The 27259-nt window shown below is 42.9% G+C and overlaps 1 protein-coding gene; it reads right to left on the bottom strand.

Annotated features, from left to right (window-relative positions):
• Positions 1-740: 740 nt before the first annotated feature.
• On the bottom strand, positions 741-3017 carry GSTUM_00000941001 (uncharacterized protein; the record flags this gene model as incomplete). XM_002838177.2 has 5 exons in its annotated part: positions 2593-3017; positions 2096-2479; positions 1799-2040; positions 863-1501; positions 741-761 (listed from the first exon to the last, which is right to left on the bottom strand). Exons 3-5 carry the CDS (start codon positions 2030-2032, stop codon positions 741-743), a joined length of 894 nt encoding a protein of 297 aa, XP_002838223.1. The 5' UTR covers positions 2033-2040; positions 2096-2479; positions 2593-3017.
• Positions 3018-27259: the final 24242 nt, after the last annotated feature.

Raw genomic sequence — 27259 nt, 5'->3', positions numbered from 1 at the left:
ACGGGTGGGGGGGGAACCGGTCCCCGTTTTGAGACCCCCCAATTTTTTTAACGAAATTGGTTCAGCCTGCATTACTGCGCGGGGACCGGTCCCGAGAGAGGAGGTTGGGGATTAATAATTTTGACTCTTCTCCCGGGCCCGGTTTTTTTGTTAAGGCCGGGTGGGCAATAGTTTCCAAGGATATTTTATTTGAAAATTTTTTTTTGGGTTAGGGTCCCAATTTACAAAAGAGTAAAAAACTCCCGGGATAACCCCATTTATTTTTAGGTTTTTTTTTTCCAAGCCAAAACAACGTTCCCCCCCCCCCCCCCCTAATGAGTGAGTGCGATTGGAGGAAGATTTGTAGGTCTGTAGTGTAGGATAGATAGCAAAAAACTCTCAACATGCGGACAAGATTATATGGGAGGGAAATAGCAAACATCAGACAGGATATCCAGCGACTCTTTCGTTGACCAAGAAATCAAAGAAGGAACGGTCTCGGAAAGGGCTGATATCTTGTAGAATACGCCTTGTTGTGTATGCTGAAAAGCAAAAAAAAAAAGCAAAAATCTGCTTTTGAAGCGAAGGATGGGAAATAAAATTCTGGGAAGAAACCCAAGCAAGAAAAAGTCCGATAGAGCCGTCACCAAGTCGCCTATATACCCCGTTTTAGCCACCCAGATCCACGCTTAGAACCAACAGAAGATACCCAAATTTATTACATGAATACAAAACCTCTTTTTCTCAATGAACGCCTGTAACTAATCGTCGGGATTTGCAAGCTAGATATGGATGTCAGCACCATGACATTTAACTAAGACCTATAGATACTCACCCGTAACACCCTCCTCGAATAATCAGTATCATCTCTTAAACTCCTTACACTCATCCGCGAACTGCCGGTGTCTGGGTCATAGCGCAGATATATTTGGTTAGGGTCAAGCCGTTGATCTATTAAGCGGTCAGGCTGAGCAGTGGTTGTTGATTTGCCAGCCTCGGCAGCGGGCAGTCCAGAGAAGTTGTTCGCATTCGAAGTGGGGGTGGTGTTATTAATAGCTGTTCCTCCCTTTTCCCCTATGAGCCCCAAAGTGCTCATAGAGCGGGACCTCCTTCGTCTACCAAACGTACCCCTCCCAGCAACATCAGTCATTGCCGCACTGCCAGAGTCGACGTTATGGAAAGCAGCTCTCTGGTTATTCCGTCGGTAGCAGAAGAACAAGAGTGCAGCAACAACAAGAATTATTCCGAGAGCAAGACCAACAAACAACCCAGCAACTTGACCAGGTTTTGAGAAAAAGCTCCCATTGGAGGAATCTGAGGTTGCTACCCGATTTGTTGGTGTGGGTGTGGGTGTTTGCTCGGTGGGAGCGAGCGTTACGGTCTTATAACCGCCAACTGAAGTCACAACACTTACGGATGGCGTAGAAGTAGCTTCGGTCGAGGTAGATTGGGTAGAAGTGGACTTAGCCAAGGTCGAGGAACTCGATGCGCTGGACGAGGAGGTGGATGTCTGGGAGGCGGTCTAAAAATTAGGTATCAGCAAACTACTCCAACGAGGAGGGAGCAAGCAGGCAAAAATAAAAGCTAAATCTAGAAATTATAACAAAAACGCAAGTACTCCATGGTCACCACGTTCTGCAGCAGCGACCACAACCACATCCCCAAGCTTGTCACCGCGCCGGGTTGTAGAAGGGAAAAGGCATACAATAATAACAGTTATAGTGGGTCCAGGTTTTCCTTCAATAGCCATGGAGATAGAAGGAGAATGAGTCGGAGAAAAATTAAAAGGAGCAGGAGTTGGAGAACCGGATTCTCTCACCGTTGATAAGCCGCCTGCGGTCCCCTTAGGAGCATTTGGTAAAGAAATGTACCCAAATAGACCTTTTTTAGTATTCCCACAACTCTCCAAACTATAACCAGGGCAAATTTCATCACACCCAGTAGTGGTTGAAGCTGGGATATAGTCGGAGCACCAGCATTTTGATCCTTGGACAACGGCAAACGCATATTTGGCTTTACAGGTATCGAAACAAAGGCCATGACTCTGGAACATTTCAGTCGCTATATTCCCCAACCATTAGAAGATTTTTTCCATAAAAGTTGCCAAAGGGGTGACATGCCTGCTGGGTAAGAGGATCCAGTATTGACGTTCGAACAATATTCGACGTCTAAAGCGCGCCCCCTCTGGCAAACCATTAAGATAAAGAGAATGGAAAGCTGTATCCACAAGTACCTCCCGTGCACACGCGGACGAAATTGATGCTTTCGTTCGTGGTTTTGTCCATAGGTATGTTTGTATATTCTTCCCATCTCGGGCAATGATACTGTGCTTCCGGCTCGGTGCTGGGTTGAATTTTGTACCATCGTGAGATATTAGTATTGGTGAGCAACGTATTAAGTTGACCTGTTCAGGGCCAGTAGAACCATCCGTAGCCCGATGGGAAAAAAATGATCAAGACGAGAATTGTAGAACCAATTATCGAAGAGCCAAAGGAATACACTAAATGTTCAAAACACCAAAAATATTTTAGAAACCTGCCATGACATTAAAGGAGAGTGTCCCCTAATAGGTACCATATTGATAGAGAAGGGGGATTGGATTTGAAGTCATACCTTGTCAAGTGACGCCGGGACTAATGGAGCGTTTGACCAAACAATCGCGGTCGGAGGCAGACTTGAAAATGGCCAAGAAGAATAAAGCGGTGAGAGAAGAAAAGACTGGTGAGAGAGTGTGTTGTTTTTAGAGAATGAACGAGACAAAATTCTCCAAATACTGTATTGTACAAGTAGTTAACCACGCCAGCTATGTACGATGCTGCCCAGCCCACGTAACCGCGGATGGCGAGGAAGGAGAGAGAGAGATATGAGAGAGAAAGAGAGAGGGAAAGGACAACGTCGAAAGAGGTAAACGAGTGTATAGAATGCCGCCGAAATGGTAAAGGGTTTCAAACGGACAACGTCAAAACGAGAAACAGGAGGTCGATCAACAGGAGGCTATTATTATTCCCGAGATCGGACTCTTTGCGGCAGGTCTTAGGGTTGAACCTTTGGAGGATTGAAGGTTAGCTCAGCTGTTGAAGCTTGCACTAGTCTGGCTCCCCCAAACCCCTTTCCTTCTTACACAAATGAGAGAGAGAGAGAGAGAAAGAAAAGGCCAACAACTTTACTGACAAGTAAACAGACAAAAGGTCGGCTACTTCAGGCAGTCAGACGGAGGACAAAATTTCTGTCTCGTATAGAGCGAAATCCTGTGCGCAAAGCAGCACAAACGGGATTATTTTGGGAAGAAAAAAAAACAAAAGCCAGGCCGGGTTAGACATTGATCGACAAGCAACCCCCCCAGCTTCGGGAGGCGCACGTTGAATACCATGAATTGCCAGCATCCTTCCCTAATCCATCCGTCCGACCCCACCAGGCCGAACAAAAATGGAAAGAGTTTCACGAACCTTTGTTTACTTTTCTTGTTCGCAGAGCTTTCTTTTTTTTTCCTCGTCAAAGGATGGTGCTGCAAGTTCACTATGCAATTACTTTCTCACGGGACGGGAAGGAAGAGCAAAGGGAAGCGAAAAGGTCTAGAAATACTGTACTGTACTCGAGTACCGGCAGTGGTTGGACGGTTACCCAGCGTTCGCAACCAATTCGTCTTCGAACACGGTTAGAGTGGTGGCTGACGGTGGGGTACCGGTATCATGGGTAGGAGGTTTAGTTGGCGTTTGCGGTTCGGAGAAACACTCTCGTTGGGTGGAACGTCGTTCTCTCTTCTCACTGGCTATGGAAAAGGCCCTTCGTTCGTTGCACGGATCCTCTATTCGAAAGGGGAGAGAAGAATGGAGGAATCTGGGATTAACTTCTCATACCGAAGGAAAATAATAAGTCCTTCTGACTCAATTTTTCCACGCGACAATCTCGGTGAAGAAGTTGAGGGAGGAGAAAATTGAGCGAAATGAGAGGGAGGAGAGATGTGCTTCCGGCGATGTTTTGTAGGTTGGCTAGATTCACTCACCCTGGAGGACAAGATACAAAAATTCGGGCCGGACTGACCCTTGGAAATTAAGGACAACAAGGGTGTCATCTGTAGAGTACTCGTACAGTACTCGTATGGTACTGTGTGGTGCTCGAGTGTGCACGTACCAGTACAGTACTGTACATACCGGTAAGTTACCACCAGTATTGGAGCTCACCTCGCCCTGTGACCGGCCACATCTCCAGGCCAAGCGCAGCTTAGAGCAAATTTTGCAAACGATATGACCCGAGAAAAACAAGATACTGTGTGGATGATAAATATCCCCAGTACCGCTATCCTGCATGGTACTCGAGTACGGTACTCGAGTATGAAACCTCACAGCATAGCGCCTCGGGAGAGAATTTCCCCAAAGACCATTAAAATATGGTACTCGAGTACTGAATGACACTGAGTGTCACACAGACTGGGAACGTTGTGATACCCTTATTCCGCCAGTTCCGTGTTGAAACTCGCTGCCATTCTCCTCCTATCGTAATTGCTAGTCTACTGAGCCAGCTAACCACTGGTGGAGATATTTATATCACGCGTCAAGTGGCCCTGTGTGTTCCCCCCCAATTTGAGCATCTTCAGTAGCAAAGCAGGAGAGAATCGCGAACCAGACCGCTTCTATACGTAACGCCACAATGCAAGTCCGATTATCAACAGTTGAACCTCCCCTACGACGGGTCAAGTAAATTTAAACATCAAGTGCGGGAAAAAAAAAACTTGTCAGTGACAACAATCCAAGAAAGAGAAAGGCCGGGGAACTGTTCTGAACTCGAATATCCACCGTGAAGACAAATTCCTTTGTGATTACGTGATTTCCACATAAGCGGCTAATAATAATAAAAAGAAATAAACATTATCTAGAGAAGTGAAAGTCTGTTGGATAGTAGGAGGGGAGTTTATATTAATATAGTTGAAATAAAAAACAACATTAATAGTCTGTGTGCAATACTTGTAATTGAAAGATATTTGCAAATACAATTGCCATCACATACTGTCAAAATTCATTTTATTTATTTATTTTTGTTTTCCTAGTCTATTTACAAACTCTACTCTACTTAATTATCATATTGTACATGGACAAAATTAACCATGATTTAACAAAGGAAAATCTTCAGTGATGACAACCACACTTACCCACCAATCCACTATCATGAAAACCAAAAAAAAAATTAAAAGATGTAAATACATAGTAGAAATTAATCTTTGGTATACTATCTATCAGCCTTAATAATTGCCTCTATTCTATCCACCATTTATCCAGCTAAAGTATTAAAAGTCTTTGGGTTAAGAAGTTCCCAACAATAAGTAATGGCCTCTGCTATTGCCTTCTTGACTACATTGACATCACCCTTCATAAGATATGGCTCAAGGTAGTGCTTATGAAGCTTGCCTTTCACCAGAAACCAAATATTTTCAATTGGATTAAGATCTGGCGAATAGGCAGGAATTTCCATTAGTGTAATTCCCTACCCTCTGCGTTATCTCTTGAAAGGCAAGTGAGTCTTAGCATTATCAATGATAAAAAATATCTCTTCTTCTCCAGCCTTTTCTCTGATATTTTTCCATATTGCTAGAAAGTTATAATGATCATAAACATCAATAATTGACTTCCCAGTAACTCCGCCCCTAGCAGATGAAGGATCAGGAAAAACAGGCAAAAAAAGCCCATGAGTTTGACTATAAAAACAACCAGTCAACATCTGGCTAATCCCTCTCTCCTATCTCCTAGCCTTAGGTTCAACACAATTCTTATTCTATTTCTCATATGGGTATCTGAAAACCCATTTTCTCCTCTTTCCTTCTCTCCTTTCCACAGCTACCTTATCTCCTCTCATTAACTTCCTTCTCCACATCTCCTTTGTCCAATGCCTATAAGCTAATGCCTATTCCAATCTCTCTTGAGTTAGATTCTCATTTAAATAAACACTGTCTTATACTATCCACTTTCTAAGATGCTTTTTTTCAAGTCTTCTCCTTACTCTCCTACTAGAAATATTGGGAGCAACTTGCTCAGCAATGTCAGAATAGGTAGTATGGTGATTTTCAAGAGCTTCCTCCACTATAGCATCATCTTGCGACTTGGTAGTTTTAGGATGTCTTCCTCTACTCTTATTCTCCTTGCCCTCTTGATGTCTCTTTGCAATTGTGTTTCTCACAGTAGTGTATGGAATATTAAGGTAGAGGGAAATTTGTTGATATCTCATCTGAGGCTCGTGTAATCTGAGAATCTTCTCCTGGTAAGCTCAAAGAGATGTATGCAGGGAATAGGTTTTTTAGTCTGACTGCGAAGAATAGGAGGCATAATGTATTGAAAAAAATATTTGAGCAGAATGATTTCTTCTTGGTTGTCTTAGAGCAATTTGTTTAGATAATGTTGAGAGTACAGAGTGATGAAGAAAGGTTGGTTGCCACCGATTGTTGAATTATAGTTAATTTTGTCAACGTATAATACTAGTTCCAGCCCTTGGCTTCAATAATAAGTGTGACCTTTTATGATATAGTATTGGTTATTAGCTAGTTTTATTTTACTATGAAGTTGTGTTAGGAATACCAGAATCCAATACCTAGGAACCACCTTAGGTAGGATAATCACACTCGGAATTGGAATCATTGGTCTTCAACACCCCCCTCTAGCTCCCTTACAGGGCCCGCATGTCACTATACATATCGATCTCAGTTGTGTCCTGTGACTATAATACTATAGAATTGAAAGTGTATGAATAACACCATATACGTTGCCACCGTCCATCAGACCTGATTTTGTGCATAGGATCTATGAGAGGGGACCTTTGGTTAGGTCTAGGAACTGAAACAAAGTAAGTCCGTCAACTACTCAGGAGGTTACTAGACTTCAAAGATGTGAGATCTTTCGAATGGGCAATAGGCTATGGGACCTTTTCACACAAAGAGATGGTATCAAATGATAAAGGACCTCAACGAGGAACCTATTTATTCGCATCCATTCTACGATAACCAGAAAAGTCTAGAGCTCTGAAAGATACTACGACAGAATTAAATATGTTTCATGGAATGTTACAACTAGGTTTTGAAACACATTGTAGTTACGGGAATAATCTCCAATACTAGAACAATGATTGAAATACTGCAACCCAGAGTGACTAAGAGTTACTGACCATGGGATTATCTATTAGTTTAGTGGAATAGCTTTCTGCAAATTAGTAGGAAGTTCTCCAGAAGATATCTGTCAGTTGGGTAGGGAGTTATGAAGGTTTAAAGTCAGGCAACCTAAAAAGGTTGTGATAATGACTATCTTTAGAGACACAACCCACAGATGAAACTGATTATTTCATTAATGACGGAGACAATTAGAGACCAGCTCAGTTTAACTTGAGAACTAGGCTATAAGTTTAAAGACTCTGTTGATCGAGTAATTACTATTAGGAACTACATGGCTCCTATGTAGTTATATCATAATTACCAAAGAGGGTGTAGTGATTTTCAGGGTCTCCAGGTGTTTGCACCTTTGAAGAATACCTGATATTGTGAGTTATAATCAGAAAGGTACATAGTTGTATAATAAATAGATATAGTCTGTGAACAATCAAATGCAGAATATAAATATCGAAGTGTCTCCTAAGCTTTTAGACATCATCAAGCAATGGAGAAGAGGCCTTAACAGTATAATATTGTTTTTACGATTCTATCCTACTTTACCTATTCTACTTCACTCTTAGTCATAAATGAAATGAGTGAAGCAGAGACTTCCTAGAGAATGTCTATCTACGGAAACGAATCTTGGTTGGTATAGACAACTCTGAAGTCTATCAGGTTGTCTCTGCCTAACAAGTTAGGTACTACCTAACAGTTATGCTCTATAGTACCATACTTAAAAACTGAAAATGTTGCTAATAATATGAATTTCACATTTTCCGATTCTTAAAATAAATAAAAAAATCTTTCATTATAACAGATAATCAGCTTAATAGAAAAACTAGAATTCTAGAATGTTAGTTAGAGACTTGAACCAGTAAACTAGTAGTTGAATAGTTTTAAATTATGTGTTAGATAACAAGTACATTAAATAATTGAATTGTAATAGATTGGAGAATAAGTATAGAGAAGACTAATAGATATTTAGATAATTTTATGGTATTATCCCAGGGGCTGTTGAGACATCTAGTCCATTTTATAATTTGGAACATTAGACTATTTGTGTAAAGTACAAGAGCACATGATATAAGAAAGAAGCAAAAACTAGGGGTACATAGAATGAAATACAGGAAAACACTCATAGCATAATGAAAAATTGCACTCTCTACAGCCTCTAGTAACAGATTGAACCTTTAAAGCATATCCAGTAACTTGCTTCCATCTACAAAAAGTACAACGAGTACGGGTTGGATGGTATTCATATAAGTGTGTAGGTGGAGGAGGAAACTCGACCGGTGGAGGTGGCCTGGAGTAGGCGGAAAGATAGAGTGTACACTCAGTAAGGCTTGACGAACATGAACAACTTGGAGATACAGGAGATAGGGACGAAGGTCTGGAGTTTTCTTAGTATAAGAGATTTTGAAAAGGCCTAGTTTAGGGCAATGAAGTAAAAGCAAGACTTCTTGCTATGGTATACTTTCAAGAATAACTAACTTGCACGGGATAGTTGTGCAGCAAAAACTGAACTCCTATATTAAAAGAGACCTTGTGAACACAGCTGAATAACCTAAGTAAGCATCTTTAGAAAGCCTTTTAAGTGATTCAATACTCAGAAAGCTGCTGCGCGACCAGTCCAGACGAGTTTGCTATTCCAGAGAGTTTCTGGTACAGTAAAAAACTCGGTCATAACGAACTCACCTGGGCTGGTCGTACTGCACTTTTCAGTGCTTTGAATAGTCTAAGATGGCATTAAGGAGGCTTGCTTATGTTATCTGGTCCCGTTTATGAGCTCTCCATCAATCAGGGAGTCTGATTTCACTGCACGACCAGCTGTAACGATCTCTCTCTGTATAGTTAGTTCTTGGCGACGGGGAATGATACTTATCAGTTCTGTCTCCTTCTTTCTTTGTCCTACGATAGCTCTATGTCTCTACCTACGTTACCGATAGTACAAGACCTTTGTCTTCTATCGGGAACACCTATCATAAGCTTTCTCTAACTCTTCTTCGTAAAGCGCCTTCCTTGGTGTAACGATAATGTTGCAATAAGGATAAAGATCGTAAAGGTATTTTATATTCGTTAAAGTAATAAGTAGGAAAAGTACTTAGAACAAAGCGTGAAGAACCTATCTTCCTCGGCCGCATCGGCCTTCTTATATAGTGTTCTTCCCGCCTTTAGTCATGTGACCTAAAGTGGTCACATGTGCAAAACTAAATCACAACAAACTAGTCATGTGACCAAAGTGATCACATGCTCAAAACCTATGATCTCCTAGCGAGATTATGTGCGAAACTCATAAACCAATCATAACGCAATAACCAAGTCATATGACTCGACTGAGTCATATGCATGAAACCCATGACATCATAATGAGGTCATGTGCGAAACATAAATCATATGCGCAAGGCTTACCCGTAAGGCACACTCGTAAGGCATACTCGTCAGGCGCATGTCCCATGACTCATACTTGAGCCATGTGCGAAAGCATCACAAATCCCACACATAACTAATCATATAACCCGAATAGGTCATATGCGTGAAACAATAACATACCTGTGACTCATAACCATGTGTCACGTGAAAAACCCTTTCCTCGCTAAGCCACGTTCGTGACACCAGCCTAGAAGATTTCGTTATGATGGAGATTTTATGGTATTTCGAAAAATGAAACTAGTAGTAGAAGAGGTAGGAGAACAAGCAGTAAATGCTCTAAGTCTCATGCTTTTGAAGTTTCTCTTAAGCCAATATTGATTAATTTATTGGCTAGTCATTCATAAAAGCAGTAGTACTAGCTTTGGCTCTTATAATTAGGATAGAGTGTTTTGAGTAACCGGTAGGCACTTATGATTAAGGTATCTAATAAACAATAAAATAAGGGGTACCAGTTGCGAGAGGCTTTCTGCTGTGTAGAGTAGTAACTGCAAAGTTGATCTGTGATATCAGCTCTACCCATATGAAAGTTGTAGTCAGTAATGAATGCTGGAATTAGTAGTAACTTTCAGAATTCATTACCAAATATCCTTCCTACTATAAGAGCATTTGTACTAGTTTTCTTAGGCTGTCAATGAACTCACTCTACTATGCTTCTAATATCATGATATGTAGTCATAAATAATATAGAATTATTATCCTACCAGATCAAACAATATGTATTTTCTACCACAGCACTACTTAAATGACCCCAAGGTAGGACCTTTTTGGCTTTGGACTTTTCAATTTTTAGGCATAAAAAAAAGCCTTGTACATCAACCCAGGTAGTGCCAACTGCTCCAATTCTAATCTTTCTCAGCTCCTCAAATAGTAGTATATTAGTAAAGTAATTATCTAATACCAAATTCTACCTCTTTCCCTGTAGGAGAAGCTTTGCAAGCTGATAGACTCCAGAGATGGTTGGACTTAAATTATTAAGCTTAACAAGTTCATCTATTCCTTGAGATACTAAATACCATAAAAACCTATATGTATACCCTTGAAAATAAATAGCAAAGATTTCGTAGCCTTGTTTAATAGGCTTGTTTTTAAACTTTAGTGTATGAGTACTACAATCATAAAACCTAACTCTCATTTCATTAATTGCTACTTTTGTACCAGGTATAAAGTACTGATAAAAGCATTCTTGCAACTGCTTGGCAAATGGACTAAGCTACTTATACTAGTATTTCTGGTCAAGCTCAATTCTTGAGTCTGAAACATACAAATGTTTCTTAATTTACTCAAACTATATAAGAGACTGTAATGATCCTCCTTGAGATGGTTAGTTCTTGGTGATGGGGAATGATACTTCTTTTCTTTCTTCTTCTCGCCATAATATCGCACTAGGCCTCTGCCTACATTACTGATAACATAAGACTTTTATCTTCTACTGGGAACACCAATGGTAAGCTTTCTCTAACTCTTCTTTGTAAAGAGCTTTCTCAGCGTAATAATAATAAAGGTCATGATAAAGATAAAGAGCATAAAGATGTTTTATATTCATTAAAGTAATAAATAGAAAAAGTACTTAGAACAAAGCATGAAGAACCTATTGTCCTTGGCCATATCGGCCTCCTTATATAGTGTTCTTCACAACCCAAGTCATGTAACCCAAAGTGGTTACATGCATGAAACCAACTTATAACAAACTAATCATATGACCAAAGTGGTCACATGCTTATAACTCATGACCTCATAGTAAGGTCATGTAGGAAAACTCATAAACCAATCATAATATAATAAATAAGTCATATGGCTTCAAGTGGTCACATGGGTGAAATCCATAACCTTGTAATGAGTTCAGATCCGAAAACATAAATCATATATGGAAGGCTTACCTGCAAGGCATACTTGCAAGGCTTATTCGCCAGGCACATGTCCCATGACTCATAATCGAGTCATGTGCGAAATATAACAAATCATAACATAACAGGTCATATGACCTAAATGAGTCATATACATGAAACAATAACAAACCTATGACTCATAATCATGAGTCATGTGAAAATCTTTTCTGTGCCAAGCCACATTCATGACAGAGACATATAATTCTTAGGTACTCTATACTGACAATGGGAGGAGAGGTAGTGTTACCTCAATAGTGGCTGAATAGAAGTCTTTCTCTACCTATTACTTCCTTCCTTGTACCAATGTTGGGCTGGGGAATGTTCTTGATACAAGCCTATCTTAATTACCAATCTGAACCCTATCTTTAATTTGGCCACATAGTCACTCTCCATACTCGAGAGTATATATTTGCTTTAGCACCCAAGTACCGATTCTCCACTACCTTTCTTCCTTCTTGCAATCTGTTTCTCTTTATCTTGGCATAAAGATTTGTATTTATAGTGAGTTCTGTGAATGTCTCATTAGTAAAAAAATGAGACAATTGTAAATAGAGCTCATGCTTGCAGTTTATTAGCAGGAAGACATAGTTAATACAATATTAATAGCCAGTTTTTGCTGTACTCAAAGACATATGACATTTGTAAATATGATCAGGTCTGCATATGTCCGCATATTATAGATGGCCCAATCATTTCAGCAGTAACAATGCATAGAATTGAAAACTCAGACCTAAATACAAGTACCTCTGAGTTCTCTTCCCTAAGAGTTCCTCACTAGCAATACCTTAGAGCCTGAGGTACTTGAGTTTGGGTCCGATGTATGGTATCTTGGCTGTATATGTGGACCCAGTTTTGTCCACAAGCGTCATCTGTTTGTGAGTAGACAGAGTACAGCTACTTTCTCTAATTTACCTTTGCATTATACTCTGAAAAGAGAGAATGGAATTGTTCAAACTTGGGAAGGCCTAGAAGTCAGCTAGTATCGACACTCTACTTGATTGGTCTCCTGTTCACTGTACACTATGGTGGGATTGGAGGAGTAGTATTCCTATCAACTACTTCAATTGGAATAGAACTGATATTAACATTCTACTGGTCCTGCAGCCATTATTCTTTTTAGCAGGATTAGCACTTTGTGATTGGCTGAACTATTGGAGAGATTGCTCATATTGATTGAAATATTAGCAAGAGCTTTCCGCTTGGGTGGCATTTTGACTGAAGCTTACAATAGTAATCTACGAGCAGTATTGGTGTTGAACAGTCAGAGGTTAAAATATTTTATTAGGTATTCCCGAATATGCTAGTCCTCTAAATTTTAAAATGCACTGGATGTCTTGACAGTCTATGGAATACTGAGAATTTGAAATATATCTAAACCAATAGTAGTATGAATTTGTTTTTATTAATCACTTTTGAGATATACTTTAAATATATGAAATACATAAGAAAATGTAGCTATAAATTAACTTTTGGAATGCAGGAGATTTTTCTTCTTTCTGATAAAGTACTGAATTTAAATGAAATTTCTTACCAATGTAGACTAAGTTCATTTAGTAAAGAGATTGAAAACCATGTATCAGGAGAGTAGGACATATTTTTGAATAAATAAGGACTCTGATAAATTTCTATACATAGCAGGAAAAATATTCTCAGGATCAAAACTATATTTACAATAGTATAAACCTCTTGATTTAGTTAGTAGATACTTAGTTATTAGTAGTATGGTAATTAGATATAGTCTGCTAATTGTCATAAACCAAATTGTGACAAAGCAGATTGGAGTGAAAGAATAAGGTTTTTACCTAACTTGCACTAGTGAGTTGTAGGTGTTTATTGTTATGCAATAACTTACAGTTGTGAGTCATATGATATTATGACTTTCACGTATGACTTATACTTATAAGTTACAAGTCTTATACATATAACGCATTTGAGCATGTGACTAGTTATGATGATCATGATTGGTTTAGGTATGTTGCACAGTTGACTCACATGAGTCAGCTGAGAATCCCACATGACTTGCACTTGTGAGTCATAAGAAGTAGTAATGTGAAGGGAGGAGTCACACAGGGTTAGTGTTTAGTGAGGTACCTGTATAAATAGGCTGATCCAAGAACCTACTTTACACCATGCTCTGCGCCCTCTTCTTTCCCCCCCCTACGTTTTACTTCTGCTCTCAACACCATCTGCATCTGGTGAACAAGCCCTTTAAATTTTCACGATCCTCCTAGCCTATACCCAGGGATTATCTCTCCTTGCTGAGCAATGGACCCCTCTGCTCACTCTCATTCTGGCACGCCTGTGTCTAACCTGGGTGTTGCCTCCCACCCTCCTACGTGACCGTCGTTGGCTGCCCCGATCCTCCCTATTCACGAAAACATAGCCAGGCTGATCCCCTCTGCGAGAGCCCTGCTAGATTGGCCTCCCCAAAGCTTACCTCCCATCTCCCGTCTTTAAGTCATTTTCCCCCCTGACGGCACTCGGGGTGAAGCCATGGGTGGCAGTATTTGCACTGCGCTCCTTTTTTGATATTGTTTCTTTACTTCCTGTGTTTTTTGACAACCCTGCCCTAATGGCAGTGGATGTCTATACCCCATCAGGCTTGTTTGACTCCTCCCATGAGAAATTTCCTTTGGTCAACCTTTACTCCCTTTGGACAACCTCATCGCTCTTCCGCTCTATTTCTACAGAGGAAGCTTACCCTGATCTCAACTTCCCCACCCTCGTGGTGGGCGATTTCAATATACACCACTCACAATGGGATCCTGACCGACCTCTTAGGAAAAGGGAGATTCGAACCTCCACTCCATATGCAGAAATGTCGCAAGAAAGATGTTTCTCCCTCTTGAATACTCCTGGAGTATTTACTCGATTCTCACTAAGCCAAGACCATGTGCCGTCTGTGCTTGACCTGGCCTTCGCCAACCAGCATCTCGCACCCTTTGTGGAAACATGGAATGCGTCTCTCCAGTCTACCGGGTCGGATCACGTCCCGATATCCATAACACTGACATCTCCACTTCTCTCCCCCTCCCCAGCTCACACCGCACTGGAAGGCTACTGACTGGACCAAGGTCATGGACGACCTCGGCTCCCTCACGATTACGCCACCTCCATCCCTCCCAACTCAGCAGGCACTTAGCACGTGGCTCGACATCAACCTTAGCAGGATACGGTTAGTCCTCGCCAGATAAATACCAATGAAAAAACCCTCAACAAGGTCAAAACCGTGGTGGTCTGACACCTTGTCTGACTTGAGGAAAGTTCTCCATTCCCGTGCTCAAGAAGCACGTACATCCCCTTCCGATAACACTTGAGCCTCTGCTCGCTTGGCCAAAAAATGCCTATTTTAAGGCTATCAAGAAGGCTAAGAAAGAGTACTGGTCATGTTTCCTTGAGAGTACTACCCCCCAAAACGTATGGATGGCCAAAAGATTCGCCTCCGGAAAACCCCCAGAGCAGTTCCCATCCCTCCCACAAGCATCGTCACCCATGGAGCTGAATGATGCCCTTCATTCCCACTTCTTCCCTCCTAGGCCCCCCGCGTTCTGCCCGCCTATTCTCAGGGCCTTCAAAGATACACCCTCCATACTGGCGGAAGAGATAGCTACAGTATTCAACAAGTTCTCATCCTCCTCGGCCCCCAGTCCTGACCTTTTTCCATACTCAGTCTGGAAGAAGGTTAATATAGCCCGTCCCTCTCTGCTAGTTGAGCTACTCTCTCCACTAGTCTGTTTCGGATTCCACCCAGTGTTGCTCAAGATGGCGAACGGAGTGGTCCTAGACAAACCAGGAAAACCCTCCTACAACATACCTGCTTCCTTCAGAATACTTGTCCTCCTTGAAATGGTCTCCAAGATCATGGAGAGGATCATCGCAATTCGCCTCTCGCCTTTGGCTAGGTCGTTGGGCCTGCTACACCTACATCAATGCGGCTCCCTTCCGGGGCTTAGCACTTTCGATGCGTGCGTGACTCTGGCTCACGAAGTTCAAACACTGCAACGGCTCCAGTTGGTTGCGTCCACCTTGTTCCTTGATATCAAAGGAGGCTTTGACAATGTCTCCCCCAATGACCTCTTCCATATGCTGCATTCAAAGGGCATACTTCCATACCTCTGCTCCTGGGTTAGGTTCTTCCTGACAGGAAGGCAATGCCATCTCATTTTTCAGGGATCGCCCAGGGTTTTCAAACCCATTCAGGTTGGCACTCTGCAAGGCTCGCTAATATCACCTCTTCTGTTTGTTATCTATGTCTTGTCCCTCCACTTTCTGGTACTGCGTGGGTTAATCCTGTCTTATGTGGACGACTTCACAGAGACTGTTGCCTCCAACTCCTACAGGAGCAATGTCCAACGCCTCCAACATCTAGTCAAGATGTTGACTCAAAGGGGTAGGTGTTTGGGGGTCTCCTTCTCTGTACCCAAAACTAAACTCATGCACTGGAGGACGCCCAGACAAAGGGACCTTGTATCCACCCTCCCAATCATTATTGATGGACTCCTGTTCCGCCCCTCCGGGGTGGTCCGTTGACTAGGACACTGGTTTGAGCCGGCCTCTTGTTCTCTTCTGTGCGCTACTAGTACCCACTTCTCGAAACGTTTGGCACTTACCCAGGGTGCCTTCTCCATGCTTAAGAGGCTATTGGGTCCAGGGAAGGGGCTCGCGCCCTTCCTCTACCACAGGCTAGCGTCATCCCTCCTCACACCCATACTCCTCTTCGGAGCAGATCTCTTCTCACCCTCTGCAATAATGACCGACCAGCTTGCTGTCTTCTGGAGACAGGTTCAGCGTTGGGTCACCAACTGCTTCTCCGAAACCCCTACCGGTATCCTCCCCTGCGAGTCGGCCCTTCCCCCGATACAATGCCTAATTGAACACCGACAGCGCCTGGCAGCGCTGAGGATGGTGTGCCTCCCGCTGGAAAGAAACCCGGCAACTGCACGGCTGCACTGCTCCTTCCCTACAACCTCTTGCTACCGCTCCCCAGAGGACCACCGCGCTTTGACGGTGGGGCTTACACCGGGCTACAGGCCCCTGAATTGGAAAACACCCGAGCCATCCCCTCCGGTAAGGAGACATCTCCCACTTGACGCAAGAGCCCACCGTGTGGGCAAGCTTGTCGGTCATCTTGCTCGGGTCCCACCAGTGTCGCCTGCCCTCCTCCCTGAGCCCTTGTGCCCTGCGGCCCTGGCTCCCCTCCTTTTCCAGCCCTCAAGAAAGGCTGTCGTCAGTTCCTCCTAAATCCTTGGACCAAAAAATACCCACCTCCTCCCCGATACGTCTACTCGCCCACTCTGTCGCCTCACCCCTTCATGGGCTTGGAGAAATTCATAGCGGGCAGGATCTACCAGATGCGGTCAGGAAAGAGCTACCTGGCCAGCCACCGATCATGGAAAGATCCGGATGCCCTCGACACGTACTCCTACTGCGAGGAGGAACCTGCGTCCTTCCACCACGCTATTCTTGAATGCCTCTCGCATAAGAGAGCCAGAGACACCCACCTCCCTGGAGTCGAGTGCCTTGATGAAGGGGAACCCATCTGGACATTGCTGGAACTGCTTTACGGCCTATCTGCCTACATAGCCACCACCTCGGTTGGCTTCCCCCAGGACATGCCTGCACTTAGATACCCCCCCTCCGGAGCCCGACCAGTTGAGAGCCCCGATTTCTCACTTGTTTTCTCACCCTCAGCCTAAGCAGTTGGTGAAAGCATACTCCTTTGGTTTTCTTGCTTGTAGGATCTCTTTATGTTTAGTTTGAATGTTTCCCTTTATAGTTAGCTGGTTAAGTGCTTTGTGATATGTGTTGTTCGCACTTATTGGAGGCAATAGTTTGGTTTTCTTTGTTTTTTGTTTGCTTTGGGATTAAGGTTTTGTTTACGCCATAGCTACCGCTGCATGTGAGTTCTTGTACCTAAACAATGAATACATGATTATAAAAAAAAAAAAAAAAAAAAAAGAACCTACTTTACAGCACGCTCCGTCGCTCCTATTTTCCTCCCACATAGTTTGGCAACACCACGTCAACTATCATGGGCCCCCCCCACTCCCCTCTGCCCCCTCAATGGTTCCTGCCTAGGGGCATGGTTAACTCTTCCATCCTCTCCCACTTTGGCCTCGCTTGTCTCTTGTCTGCTTGATGGGGGAGTTATCTGGGCTCGCCCAGTAGTCCTGTCTTGCTAATAGGTGCTCACTTAGCTTTGGCACGGTTGGCTTCCACTCTTCATTTCCAGACGGCGCTGGCAGTGGTGGACGTCCTTCTTCCCACTTGCACGATCCCTGTTGGAGAACGCCTCAGCTAGTAACTTTGGGGTCTGTCTCGCGGTGAGATTTGACCGTACCCTCCTAGTCGCTCAGTTCAAGTTTGGTTGCCTTCCTCACCTCGCCCTTCCACCTCCCTACCGCTGGTGGGATCCCTTCCACTAAGTAACGCTATCTCTTGGAGAACAAGGGACTACATGAGAGACGCGGGAATAAGGCAGGTTTGGTTTCGGTTGGATCTGCACTGGGGCCTTGGGCCCTTCCTCTCTTTTTCTCTTCAGTCACCTCGGCTGGTACCCTACTACTGTTGGCTGGTACCCTACTACTTCCCCCTTTTTTGCTGCTTCAGGCAGCTCCTTCGGCCCTCCCAGATGGACGGCTTGGGGCCTTTGTTCTGCCAATACCTCCTGCTTACAGTGGGCGCTCTCACCTTTCGGTTTCTCCTGCTTGAGACCGTGGGCTATATGCCCAACACATACATTTATGTCACCTATACGGCACACCTTTTTGCTTTTTCGACTTCACCAGCGAGGCCTGGCTATTGGTTTGTCCCAAGCGGGGGGCACAGGTTGGGTTGGTATCTGGTTGTTGTAGGTAAGGGATTGGTTTTGGCCTTTGGTTTGGGGTTACCCTGGTTTGGGTTTTCTTCTGTTCAGTGGTGGGTATACTGTCGGGATGGAGGTTTCTCCTTGCTTTGAAGGATGGGTTTCTGGACTTTCTGTCTTTACTGTTTGTAGATAGCTATACGGGAGACTTGCGGGGGAGTTTTTTAAACCGAGGACTGGTCGGGTATCGGTGGCTCTAGGTGAGACCCCTCTGCGCTCAAGTCATGGCACCTTAGGGTTGGGCACCTGGCTGCCGGTCTTAGCCCTTCTGGGGTCATGGTTTTTCTTCTGGCTACTTGAGAACAAGGCAGGGAGGAGGTACGAGTCTACATGGTGAAAGCTGATATGACCCCCGGCCTTACTTTCGTTAAAATGGATAAATAAATACGATTATAAAAAAAAAAAAAAAATTTGAACCTACTTTACAGCACGCTCCATCGCTCCTATTTTCCTCCCACATAGTTTGGCAATACTACATCGGCTATCGTGGGCTCACCCCACTCCCCTCTGACTTCTCGATGGTTCCTGCCTAGGGGCACGGTTAACTCTTCCATCTTCTCCCGCTTTAGCCTCACTTATCTCTTGTCTGCTTGATGGAAGAGTTATGTGGGCTCGCCCAGTAGTCCTGTCTTGCTAATAGGGGCTCGCTTAGCTTTGGTACGGTTGGCTTCTGCTCTTCGTTTCCGGACGGCGCTGGCAATGGTGGATGTCCTTCTCCCCACTTGCACGATCCCCATTGGGGAACGCCTCAGCTAGTAACTTTGGGGTCTGTCTCGCGGTGAGATTTGACCATACCCTCCTAGTTGCTCAGTTCAAGTTTTGGTTGCCTTCCTCACCGTGCCCTTCTACCTCCCTACCGCCGGTGGGATCTCTTCCACTAAGTGACGCTATCTCTCAGAGAACAAGGGACTCTATGAGAGATGCAGTAATATGGCAGTGGTTTGATTTCAGTTGGGTCAGTACTGGGGCCTTTGGCCCTTCCTCCTTTTTCCTCTTTGGTCACGTCAGCTAGTACCCTACTACTGTTGGCTGGTACCCTACTACCTTACTCTTTTTTGCTGCCTTGGGCAGACCCTTCGGCCCTCCCAGATGGACGGCTTGGGGCTTTTATTCTGCCAATACCTCCTGCTTACAGCGGGCACTCACTCCTTCTGGTTTCTCCTGCTTGTGATCGAAGGGCTATATGTTCAAGGCATATGTTTATGCCACCTAAGTAGACGTGCCTATTTGCTATTTTGACTTCCTGAGGCATGGGTGGATCCGAACTTGTCTTTCTGGGAATTTGGTTGTTGTAGGTGAAGAATTCGTTTCGGCCTTTGGTTTGGGGTTTCTTTGGTTTGGGTTTCCTTCTGTTCGGTAGGGGTTATGCTGTTGGAGTAGTGGTTTTCCTTGTTTTGAAGAATAGGTTTTTCGGGCTTTCTGTCTTTACTGTTTGTAGATGGCCATGCGGGAGACTTGCGGGGGAGTTTTTTATACCGAGGGCTGGTTGGGTGTTGGTGGCTCTAGGCGAGACCCCTGCACATTGAAGTCGTGGGCTTTTAGGAGCAGGCACCTGGCTGCTAGCGTGTGCCTTTCTGGGGTCATGGTTTTTCTTCTAGCTGCTTGAGAACAAGGCGGGGTGGAGGTGCGGGTCAAAATGGCGTGAGCTGATATGACCCCCTGCCTTACCTTCGTTAAAACAGATAAATAAATGAGATAACAAAAAAAAAAAAAAAAAAAACCTACTTTACAGCATACTCCGTTGCTCTTATTTTCCTCTCACATAGTTTGACAATATCATGTCAACTATTGTGGGCCCCTCCCACTCCCCTCTACCTCCTAGATGGTTCCTGCTTAAGGGTACAGTTAACTCTTCCTTCCTCTCCCGCCTTTACCTTGCTTGCCTCTTGTCTGCTTTATGGGGAAGTTATCTGAGCTTGTCCAGTAGTCCTGGTTTGCTAATGGGAGCTCGCTTAGCTCTGGCACAGTCGGCCTCCTCTCTTCATTTCCGGTTGATACTGACAGTGGTGGAAGTCTTTCTCCCTACTTACACGATCTCCATTGGACAACACCTCGGCTAGTATCTTCGAGGTCTGTCTCATAGTGATATTTGACCAGATCCTCCTGGTTCCCTGGTTCAAGTTACAGTTACCTTCCTCTCCTCGCCCTTCTGCCTCTCTACTACTTGTGGGATTCCTTCCACTAAGTGATGCTATCTCTCAGAGAATAGGAGACTACATGGGAGATACAGTAATTTCAACAGTTTGGCTTTGGTTAGGTTTGCACTGAGGCCTCTCCTTTTCTCTTCGGTCATGTTAGCTATTATCCTACTACTATCCGTTTGTATCCTACTATCAGACTTGTTTTTGCTACCTTGGGTAGCTCCTTTGGCCCTCCCAGACGGATGGCTTGGGGCTCTCTTTTCACTAATACCTTCTGCTTACAGTGGGTACTCATTTCTTGTAGTTTCTCCTACTCATATTAGTAGGTTATATGTCCAATACGTACCTTCATATTACCTATACAGTGTGCCTATTCATTATTTCAGCTTCAAGGGCATGGTCTGTTCAAACGGTCGGGCCAGGAATCTGGTTGTCATAGGTGAGATGTTGGTTTCGGCTGGCGTTTTCGGATTTTCTTCTGTTGAGTTTTCTTCAGTTTGGTAAGGGGTATACTGTCGGGATGGGGGATTTCCTTGCTTTGATGAATAGGTTTCTGGAGTTTTTCTGTCTTTACTGTTTGTAGATAGCTGTATGAGAGACTGGCATGGGAGTTTTTTAAACCAAGAACTAGTTAGGTGTTAGTAGTTCTAGGCAAGACCCTTCTGTGTTCAAGTCATAGGATCTGAGGATCGGGCATGTGGCTGCTAGTGTTCTCCTATCTAGGGTTATGGTTTTTCTTCTAGCTGCTGGAGAACAAGGCGGGGAGGAGGTGAGGGTCTCCATAGTACTAGTTGGCAGGACCTCTGGACCTTATATTATGTAGAACTGGAGAAATGAAAGGAATAAAAAAAATAAGAATAACAAAGAACCTCCAGTACAGCATACTTCATCACTCCTATTTTACTTTCACATTGTTTGACAACACCATGGTCAACTATTGTGAACTGTCCACCCTCCCCTCTGCCCCCTTGATGGTTTCTGCTTAGGAGTATGGTTTCTCTTCAACAGCCTCTCCCGCCTTCACCAGACTTGTTCTCTATTCATCTTAGGCAGAGTCAACCTGATAGACTTCGGAGTTGTCTATGTCAACAAAGATTCATTTCTGTTGACAGAGATTGTTTAGGAAGGCTTAGATTTTACTCATTTCGTTTATGACTACTAAGAGTAAAGTAAAGTAGGAAAGTAGAATAGAATCATGAAAACAATATTATATTGTTAAGATCTCTTCTCTGTTGCTTGATCGTGTCTAAAAGCTTGGGAAACACTTTATATATATTCTGTGTCTGAATATTCGCGGACTACATCTATCTATTATACAACTATATACCTCTCTGATTATAACTTGCAATATCAGGTATTCTTCAAAGGTGCGAATACATGGAGACTCTGAAAATTATCATATCCTCCTTAGTAATTACGATAATACTACTTAGAAACCATATTGTTCTCAATAGTAATTATCTGATTATAAGAGTCTTTAGACTTATAGCCTAGTTCTCAAGTTGAACTGAATTGGCCCCAATTGTCTCCATCATTGATGAAATAATCAGTTTCATCTGCTGATTGTATCTGCAGAAGGAGTCGTAATTGCAACCTTCCTAGGTCGCCTTACTATGAACCTCTATAACTCTACATCCAATTAACAGATATCTTCTGAAAGACTTTCAACTAATTGGCAGGAAGCTATTCTACCAGATTAACAGATAATCCTTCAGTCAACAATTCTTGGTTATTATAGGTAACATGGTTTTAATTGTATTTTAATATTAGACATTATTCTTGCAACCTTAGCGCATTCTTGAACCCAGTTGTAATACTCTGTGAAGTCCATTAGCTTCTGTAGTTTTGTTTCTCAGACTTCTAGACTCTTCTGGTTATTGCAGGGTGGGTGCAAATAGAATAGCTTCTCATTGAGATCTTTTACCATTTGACACTATATCTTAGTGTAAAAACGTCCTGTTACTTATGGCTCAAACTAAAGACATCACATCTTTGAAGCCTAGTAACTCTCTGAGTAGTTGATGGACTTAGGCTGTTCCACTTTCCAACCTAGCCGAAGATTCTCTCTTACATATCCTGTGAACAGGATCCCATCAGATAGATGGCAGTAATGTATACAGTGTTATTCCTACATATTCAATTTGGTAGCTATATAGACACAGGACGCAACTACGATTGATATGTATGATGCTGTGTGGGCTCAGTAAGGGGGCCTGAAGTGGGTGTTAGAGACCAGAGATTCCAATTCTGAGTGGAGTTACTCAACTTAGGGTGGTTCCTGAGAATCGGATCCTGGTATTCCAAACCGTTCACTTAATGTTTGAGTTATCTGGACCTTACCTGGTAGTCCTGTCTTGCTTGGGGGGCTGATTTAGCTTTGGTACAGTCTGTTTCCTCTCTTTGTTTCTGGTCAGTGCTGGGAGTGGTGGAAGTCTTTCTCCCCACTTGTGTGATCCCTGTTGGGGAACTCCTGGGCTAGTAATTTCACTGTCTCTCTCGTGGTAAGATTCAATCATACTTGCCTAGTCACTTGGTTCAAGTTGCAGTCGACTTCCTACCCTTGCCCTTCTGATTCCCTTCCACTGGTGGAATCCTCTCGACTAAGTGACTCTATCTCTCCCAGAATAAGGAAGTACATGAGAGATGCAGTAATACAGCATTGATTTGGCTTCTACAGTTGGGTTTACTCTAAGGCCTTTGGCCCTTCCTCCAACTTCGACCTCCAGTAAGTCAGCTTGTACCCTCCTGCCTCTACTTCTACAGCTGGTAGTCTACCACCTCAGCTTTCCACTGTATGGTGTTCTGGAGTTTTGGCCTACTGCCTACCTGCAGTTAATCTTTGGCTGACATTCTACACCTGGGCGGATCCTTCTCTGTCAAATTATTCATTCCTTGGATCTGGTAATGTGAACCTCATTTCTTGGCTGGCGTACCTGGGTATTGCAGTACGTCCACGTTCCAGCAGGCTGGGGGTGTTGGCCTTTAGACCCTTGACAGACTGCTTACTCTGAGGGCAATTTTATACATGGCATTTTGGTGACAGTGGGTCATAGGTTACTTTCTTTTGTAGTTTTTACTGTTTATGGGTAGAGTTTTTTCTTATAATTTCCCTCTAAGCTTGTTTGGTTTCCTTTCTGTTAGCTATGTGTAGTTAGTGGGAGGGGTTTTCTTTTTGGTGATGAATCTTCTTAGACATGTGGTTGGCTTTTAGGGGAGACCCCTTCACATTCAAGTTATGAGATCTGAGGACCTGACACCTGAGTTAATTGGCTTTGGAGTGTGTGTGATTGGGCCTACATGAGAGAATTTAGGGAGTACAGGTTTTCTCTTGGTCTGGGGAGGGAACAGTTTTGTTTACACTATAGCTAGTACTGTATGTAGTATTCTTGTACCTTGAACAATGAGTAATATGATTATAAAAAAAAGATTAAAAAAAAAAAAGACCTCTGTATGGCATGCTCTGTCGCTCTGATTTTCCTCTTACATAGTTTCACAATACTATGTTGACTATCGTGGCCCTCCCCTTATTTCTCCTCTACCTCCTTGATGGTTTCTACCAGGGGGTACAGTTTTTCTTCAATAGCCCCTCCTGCCTTTACCTCACTGCTCTCTTGTCCACTTGATGGGAGAGTTATCTGAGCTCACACAGTAGTCCTGTCCTGCTAATAGGGGCTCACTTAGCTTTAACATAGTCAGCCTTCTCTTTTTGCTTCTGATTAGTACTGGCAGTGGTAGACATCTTTTTCCCCACTTGCATAATCTCCATAGGGAAACACCTTGGATATTAACTTCAAGGTCTGTCTCCTGGTAAGATTTGACCATATTCTCCTAGTAACTTAGTTCAAGTTACAGTCATCTTACTACACTCACTCTTCTGCCTCCTTACCGCTGGTGGGATCCCTTCCACTAAGTGATGCTATCTCTCAGAAATCAAGGGACTATATGAGAGACACAGTAATAAAGTAACAGTTTGGTAATTATTGGATTTGCTCTGGTACTTTGAGCCCTCCTTGCCTCTTTTTGTTTACTCGTATAGGCTAGTATCCTACTATCATAGCTGATATCCTACTGCCATACCCTCTTTTTGACTACCTTGGGTAGCCTTATCGGCCCTCCCAGATATATGGCTTGGAGCTGTCATGTTGCCAATACCTCTTGCTTATGGCAGGTATCTTTTTCTTACAAATTGTTCTGCTTATGCTTGCAGGCTATATGCTCCTGACATATATTTATGTTATCTATACAATGTTGCCTATTCATTGTTTCGACTTCACAGGCATGCTCAGTCCCACATGTCTGGCCAAGAATTTGGTTGTTGTACGTGAGTGGTTGACTTTAGTCTTTACTTTAGGGTTCTTTATTTTGAGCTTTCTTCTGTTAAGTTGGAGGTGTACTGTTAGGATGGGGGATTTCCTTGCTTTAAAGAATGAGTTCTAGACTTTCTGTCTTTACTATTTGTAGATAGCTGTGCGGGAGACTGGTGGGAGATTTTTCTACACTAAAGACTGGTTGGGCATTGGTGACTCTGAGCGAGACTTCTCCACATTCAAGTTGTGGAATCTGAGGATCAGATACTTTGTTGTTGTTGGTCTTAGCCTGTCTAGTTTCACAGTGTTTCTTCTGGCTACTGGAGAACAAGGTGGTATTCATGCCAAGGTTGTAGCTGCTAGCCACAACCCATGGTTGCTCGCTCTCTCACAACCTTGGGCACTCCTCCAGAGTGCCTGACAGTTCAACATGACTTTATGGCTCAACAGGACTTTGTGGCTTACCATTGTAATTTTTGTGGCTTAATATGACTTTGTAGCTTCTGAATTAATTTTGTGGCTTAATCAAACCTCACAGCTTAATCATACTATCATCACTCAAAATAGTATTATAATTATAATTTTCTAAATTATTCAGACTTCTTGTCAGTTTATATTTCTTAAATTATCTCTAATAGACAATTATCTCTTTCACCATCAACTATAACTCCTGCAACCTCCTTTGTTCTTCCAAGTCAACATGTTGACCCCTATGCCGATATTGATATCTGAATCCAGGCTGCTATTACCTCCATTCACAGCAGTCAAGAACAGTATCTAAAGGTAGCAGCAATTATATGCAAATTTGAAGTACCTGTATCATGACTCCGAGCTCGTCTGAAGGGTGTTCAATCAAAACAAGAATGAGCCAGCCCAAATCATGTCCTTTCGGTTGATCAAGAACTTGCTCTCTGCCAATATCTAGATTGCCTAAATGCAATTGGAACTAGTGCATGCCTTTAAATGATTACAGGTTGTGCAAATACTATATTACAACACTCTTATAGTGGTCTACCTCTAGCTCCTAATGATAGTAACCACTGGGCCCGTCGGTTCCTCGATTGCCATCTCGAATACTTCATATGCAAGCAAGAAACTATCGATATTGATAGGAAAAATGCTCATCAACCCCAGGATATACGAGTATAGTTTGAGAAATATCAAGCAATATATCAGCAGGATGATAATCAGACTCAAGACCAATACAACTTCAATGAAACCGGATTCCGCATTGGCATTGGAAGGGATCAATGAATAATAACCAGGAATCCAAATCACCAGTGTTATTTGGGAAGATCTACTAACCGTGAGCTCATCACAGTTTGTGAAACTATAAGTGGTGATGGAGAAGTATTACCACCTATGATTATCGTTCCTGGTATTATACATCAAGAGCCATGGTATACTACAACAAAAATTCCTGATGATTACTTAGTTGGTACATATGAAACTGGTTATACCAATGATGGGTTAACAATGAAGTGGCTAAGCCACTTTAATCGGTTTTCTTTGCAGCAACTTAAGGGTACCAATCACCTCCTACTTCTTGATAGTTTTGGATCAAACTGTACAAAGGAGTTTCTTGATTATTGTGAGCATAATAAGATTATTGTGTTCTGCCTCCCTCCACATTCAAGCCACCTTCTCCAACCACTTGGTGTAGTTGTCTTTCAGCCCTACAAACATTACTATGCCAAGACTGTAGAGGCAGCAACACGAACAGGATGTGGAGATTTTGATAAGGCAGAATTCCTAGATACTATCGACTCGATTCGGCAGCAAACCTTCAAGCCATCTACAATTCGATCTGCTCTTAGAGTAACTAGACTAATTCCCTTCACTCCAGATCTTGTAATTTCACAGCTACGTGAGGCAGCAAGTCCAACTTTTCAGCCTGAATCCTTGCTACCAGAATCTGCATTGGAGATTCCTTTAACTATTACTACCCATCAAATTCAAAGTGCGGAGCTATTAGGTAAAGCAGGTGATCTACCACCTAGGCTTCAGGAAAGTATGAAAGCTGTACTGTAAGGTGAATTAGCGCTAGAACAGGTAGGTACATTGGCTATAGAAAATTTAAAATATCAGTGAGCAGCAGAGGAAGCACGAAATGCTAGACGTCATGCTAGTAACCGTCGGCAGATTAAAAAAGGTGGTGCAATTTATGCCTCTGAAGCAAGACAGATAGTAAAAAAATGGGAGGATACATAGGTGGAAAAGGCTGAAAAGCAGTTACATAGGGTTATAAATGCCAAAAAAAACGCAGAGCAAGAAGAACGTAAGCCTTTCTTGGATGAGATAAAGGTACAAGCAAAACAAAGACCTGCAGTTTGTACTTACAAAAAGAAAATATCCAGGTTGATAGTAAAGGGTAATAAACAAAAAGCAAAGTTTCAGAAATAGGTGTACAATAATATTAATATAATACAGATTAACAATTTTGTATGATAAAATAAAATAGTATGTAGTAATATGAAGAAGTTGAGTGATGATAGTATGATTAAGCTGTGAGGTTTGATTAAGCC

This window comes from Tuber melanosporum (assembly GCF_000151645.1).
Source record: "Tuber melanosporum whole genome shotgun sequence assembly, scaffold_234, strain Mel28".
Taxonomy (NCBI): domain Eukaryota; kingdom Fungi; phylum Ascomycota; class Pezizomycetes; order Pezizales; family Tuberaceae; genus Tuber; species Tuber melanosporum.
The sequence above is the reverse complement of the archived record's forward strand: the minus strand, read 5'-3'. Positions and strand labels throughout refer to the sequence as shown.